This window comes from Fukomys damarensis, unplaced genomic scaffold (genome assembly GCF_012274545.1).
Source record: "Fukomys damarensis isolate Sample0158 unplaced genomic scaffold, DMR_v1.0_HiC HiC_scaffold_37, whole genome shotgun sequence".
NCBI lineage: Eukaryota > Metazoa > Chordata > Mammalia > Rodentia > Bathyergidae > Fukomys > Fukomys damarensis.
This window is the reverse complement of record NW_022900949.1, coordinates 12,196,725-12,202,236: the sequence shown is the minus strand read 5'-3', so window position 1 is coordinate 12,202,236 and position 5,512 is coordinate 12,196,725. Positions and strand designations below refer to the sequence as shown.

Genomic DNA, 5,512 nt, shown 5'->3' with positions numbered 1-5,512 from the left:
ATTAGGTACTGCAAAGATATATCCTTAAAATGTGAAACAGGAAGAAAAGATTTAAAGGGGAAAGGGAGGGGTGGGAAAAGGAAAAAAATATGACAAAAGGAAAAACAGAAACAAAATCTTTGTAAATAAGGAGGGGTGGAAGGGTTGAAGGGAGGGCAGGGTGAAGGGGAAAAATAAGAACCAAGATATATTATGTAAAGGTACAAATTCCCAATGATGAACGTCATCCTATTGCATACCTGAAGTGTACCAATAAGTGAATGAAAAAAAATTGAAAAAAGATTGCCAAAAACAGCCAAATTCAGTTGAAGTACAACGAGATTAGCTGTCCCCTGAAAAATTGTCAAGTGACTATGCAGGCAGTGTGGGGAGTGCCACTGTATGCATATATGTGGGGGTTTGAAAAGGAAAAAAAAAGTGTTTTCTCTGGAAAAAATAAAGTGGGCAGAATTAAGGGATGGTGCCACATGCCAGAGGTAGCCCAACTGGGGAGATGTGGGCAGCTGTTAGTGACTCGGTGCAAATCAGGGGAGAGTAATGCACTCTGAGAAAGCAGCTGTGCGGAAAGGCCTCAGGTCTCTCTGGCTAAGACAGCAGCCAGTGTAGCAATCAGGTAGAGAGAGATCAAGGAGAGCGATGCCCTGACCTTTCTCTCCTCCTGCCCTCAACTTCCTGCTAGTGCCTGTCACTGGCCAAACACAAAGGGAAGCCCACAGCTCGGAATGCATCAGTGGGGTTCCTTCAGGTTGTTCTCCTGAGACACGGAGCAGAGTTCAGAACTGAGTGGTTCTGTTGGGACAAATGGGGCCCACAGCACAGTGAGCACAGGACATAACTTCTGAGAAGATTCTCATGGCATCAGACCCATTGCCAGTATTTAGCAAGATCTTTTTCTAGTTCCTTGCATTGTAGGATTAGGTTACTGATTTGAGATCTTTGTCTCTCTCTAAAGTAAGTGTTTATAACTATAAATTGCCTGAGGACCACGGCTTTTGCTGTATCCCTTAACTTTTTGGTATATGGTGTTTTATTTCCATTCATCTTTGAGTGATGTACTCGTAATGACTTCTTTGAGCTATGGTTGTGTTATGGTTTGTATCTGTTATCCCCCCAAGCCTCACACACTCATAGGTGGGGCTTTGAGGAGGTGGCTGGGTCATGGTTGTGTGATGCTCAGTGGATAATGAAAGCCCCGCCCTGGATGTCAATGGCACCAATCAATAGGTTTGTCACCTGGATGGTATATAAAGGGACAGAAAGAAGGCAGTCTTGCTGCTGCTGCTGTTTGCTGCTTCAATGCTTCCTGCCTGCTTTGCCATGAACTGTTTCTCCTCTGTGATGTCCCTCTGCCATGCCACCCTGCCTTGGAACCAGACACTATGGACTGAAACCTCTACAAACTGTGACCTGAAATAAACCTTTCTTCCTTTAATTTGTGGGTGTAGGGTATTTTGCCTCAGCAATGAGAAAAGTAACTAAGACAGGTTGAGAGTGTGTTGCTTAATGCCTTCCTGTTTTTGAATTTTTCTTCTGTTACTAATTTATCATTTCATTCTATTATGGCCAAAGAAGATACCTAAATGATTTCAGTCCTTTGCCAATGTTTGATTAAGCAAAAGGAAACTGCTAAAGCACAAGATCGCACCTTCCATCTAATAGGATGGCTGAAATGTTTCAACCCCTTAAGAGTTTGCTCCAAGCATCACTAAGCAACTGCTAGAAGAGAAAAAGGAATAGAGTTTTGGCATATGCAACACACTAACTAAAATAAGCCAGACACAAAAGACAGCTATTGTACGGTTCCTCTTAGATGATATAACTAGACTCAAAAATGTATGGAGACAGAGTAGATTAGAAGTTACCAGGGACTGACAGAGGAAGGAAATGGGCTGTAATTGCTTGATGATGAAAAAGCTGTGGAAAGAGACAGTAATGAGAGCTGGGGATTCAGCTCAGTGGTTCCACTACCTGCCTTGTAAGCAAAAGGACCCGAGTTCAATCCCTGGTACCAAAGAGAGAGAGAGAGAGAGAGAGAGATAGTGATGATATTTGCACAAAACGGTTAATGTGGTTAATACTACTGAATTTAAAACGGTTAAAGCAGAAAACTTTATGGTAGGTACTTTTGCAAAAATGAAAAAAAAAGTTTAATCCTTCTCATTTTCTCTCAGCTACACCAAAGCAATTAAGGATACAATGGAGCCAGGTGTGGAAGTGCACACTTGTAATCCCAGGATTCTACGAGGCTGAGGCAGGACAATTGCAAATTCAATCTGGTAATGTAGTAACTTAGCAAGACCCTGGCTGAAAATAAAAAGTAAGTGGTGCTGGGGATATAGCTCAGTGTGAAATCTCTGAATTCCATCCCCAGGACCGCCCCCCCGAAAAAAGACAGAGAGAGAGTTGCAAGATAGTAATAAAAATAATAACATTTAAGTGTGGGATTCTAACAGGACAATAAACAAAGGCTAGTGACCAAAAAAAAAAAAAAAAGTGCCTTCTTAGCCAAAATGCAAGGATGCTGGACATAGTGTTTTGGTCCTTGCTCTCTACTGATCTAACTCGCTCTGTGGGGTGGACCAAACTGGGGCAGACACAGTGGTGCCCTCCATTGGCCAGCATTAGGCACTGTAGATGATATAACCCATTGCAAAGTCAAGAAAATAAATATGGAGGGAAAAGACATGTTCTATTGCAATTATGCTACTCTCAGGCAATGTTAGACAGTGTATTCCACTTGGTATGAGATGCTCTCCTGTTATCTAGGTGGGGAAACGGAGTCTCCGAAGACTCAAGTGTTAATGAAAACCTAGTGTGCCGTGAATGAGGGACAAAGCGTGCTTATGCCAAACCCCACAGCCACGGGCCAGGCTCCTCCTGAGGGCCACCCTCACCTCCTTATTGCGCAGTGTGTACACCACAGGGTTCAGCAGTGGAGTCGCTACCGTGTAGAACACGGCCACCGGGCGGTCCTGCTCGGGGTGGGCCCCGGAGTCCGGACGCAAGTAGATGATGGCAGCACAGCCGAAATGCACCATGACCACGGTGAGGTGGGCCGCACAGGTGGAGAAGGCTTTGTGGCGGCCAGTGGCCGAGGGCATCTTCACGACGGTGGCCACGATGAAGGCGTAGGACAGCAGGATGAGGAGGAAGGAGAACAGCACCACGAGGACACTCAGGAAAAAGATGCCCAGTGCTTTGCTCGCACCCTGGGTGCAGCTGAGCCTCAGCACCGGGGCGATGTCACAGAAGAAGCGCTCCACGCGGTCCCCACGGCAGAAGGGAGAGGAGAAGATCATGCAGGTCTCAATCAAGGCCACTGAGAACCCAGAGCAGAAAACCGAGGCTCCCAGGCGGACGCAGATGGTGGGTCTCATGATCACCGAGTATCTCAGGGGATGACAGATGGCCACGAACCGGTCATAACCCATCAGGGTGAGGAAGAAGCAGTGGCTGCAGCCCAAGCCCAGGAAAAAGAACATCTGAGCCCGACAGGCAGGGATGGAGATGGCCTGGCTCTCCATCAGCAGATGGGCCGGCATATTGGGGATGGTGACCAGCGTGTAGCAGGTCTCAGAGAGGGACAGCACTGCCAGGAAGCGGTACATGGGCTTGTGCAGGGTCCGATCCACGTGGACGATGGTGATGATGGTGACGTTGCCACTGAGGGTGACCAGGTAGGTGAGGAGAAGCAGCGTGAACAGCGTGGTCCGCAGGTGTGGGAGGTTGGAGAATCCACCAGCACAGATTCTGTCACTGGCCATGTCCCATTTCCCCACAGCTTCTCAGGAGCCTGAGAGGAGACACAAAAATGGCATAGAGCAGCGTAGTGAGGGCCTGCTAGGCAACAGCGAGGCAGGAGAGTCATCCCTCTCTTCAAAACAGGACAGAAGAGTCTGAAATGAGAAGTCATTTCCTTTCCTAATATCACCCAGACAATGTTTCCTCCACGGGTAAGAAAATCACAGGAAGTGGTGGTGATCCTGTGATCCCAGCCCTCTGGGTGGCTGAGGCAGAGGGACTGAAGTACCAGCCCAGCCAGGGAAGGTTAGCAACTTAACAAGAATCTGTCTCAAAATAAAAAAGGTGGGTAAGCGAGGTGTACAGTGCTCCAAATAGCCATGATCAGGAAATATGACACATCATAGTCAGAATCCCAGAAGTCAATGCAGCGGAAGGTGGAGGTACAGGTCAGCTGTGCAGAGATCCCGTTCTCACACCAGCCTGGGTCAAGCCAACCAGTGAGGCCACACAATCACCTCTGCAACATTCACAATGCACACACACACACACACACACACACACACACACACGCACACACACCCATGCTCTCAGGCCTCCTGATTGTGCCAGTTCTTTGATCCACTCTGCAGACGCACAGGTGGTCATAAAGGTCATTTTTCTGAACTCCAGAAGATAGAACAGAAGTAAACAACTGCAATAAAGGCACATCAGACCTCCATAGTAGGTAAGTTGGAGAGAGCACCACCTTCCATCAGAACTTTGAATATCTTCAGAGAAAGGGCAGAGGGAAACTGTAGTAGAACCTTGCAGAGCTCAATCCTGCAGGAGGTCAGGGAGCTCAATTTGGTTCTTGCAGCCCAAATTCAGCCTGAATCTCAGGGGTCAGCCATTGGCTAGCTGAGACTAAAGGACTTAGTTCTTCACATGGCTGCACTCATTGTCTATTGTGACAGCAGAGATATAGTCAGAAAGAGGCCCTTCAAATGATTTTTCTTCTTTCTTTTCCTCATTCCACTCTGCAAATTCTTTCCTTTTTTCTATCTTCTTTTTCCAACTCAGTCTCTTGCTCCCCCATAGTATTCTTCATCTCCCTTTCTGTTCCTATTCCTGCCCTAACTCAAATTTCTTCTCTTTTTTGTATTTTCTTCTTTCTTTCTTTTCTTTTCTTCTCTCTTTTTCCTTCACTCAAGGGTCACTAGTTTCAAAGGAAAGTGAGCCCCTATTACTGTTAAGTTTTTATATTCTTGTCCTTATTCTTGCACTCTGTCTATCCCTCTTGTCTTCAACAGTTTCCTAAAGTTTGTGTGGTCATCCTGTGTCCTCTGGCTTCACTTGAAACCTTCTCCAATTATTCTATCAATCTATTCTTCTCATCCTAACTCTGTCTAAGCCCCCACGCTAAAGGGTAAAGTTGTTATATTGAAGAGTTTATTCACTGCAAACATATTTTGGGCTGCTCCTTGATTTTGAATTAATTCAAATGATTTAAAGGTGATAGCATAATGGTTACCACAAATGGTCAGTTTGTAAGCTGTGCTTGATCCTATTGTGTTGCTGACTGTATCAATTGGGCTAAAGGGTTGTGACTGATTTCAGGAGCTGTCCTTTCTGATATTATGAAAATTAGAGTGTCTATGAGTCATGACAGACTCAAAAGCTAAAGTGCAACTACATCAGGAAGATTTAAGCAATAACCCAGGAATTAAACCAAGGATAACCCAAAAACAGAAATAAAAATGAGAAAACACTTAAGCAAGACACAAAGATA

The 5,512-nt window shown here is 45.7% G+C and overlaps 1 protein-coding gene across 1 annotated transcript; it reads right to left on the bottom strand.

Annotated features, from left to right (window-relative positions):
• Positions 1–2,798: 2,798 nt before the first annotated feature.
• On the bottom strand, positions 2,799–3,868 carry LOC104873475 (olfactory receptor 10T2-like). Its single transcript, XM_010640170.2, is given in 2 exon segments — positions 2,799–3,739; positions 3,742–3,868. Coding segments are annotated over 2 exon segments (1,068 nt in total).
• Positions 3,869–5,512: the final 1,644 nt, after the last annotated feature.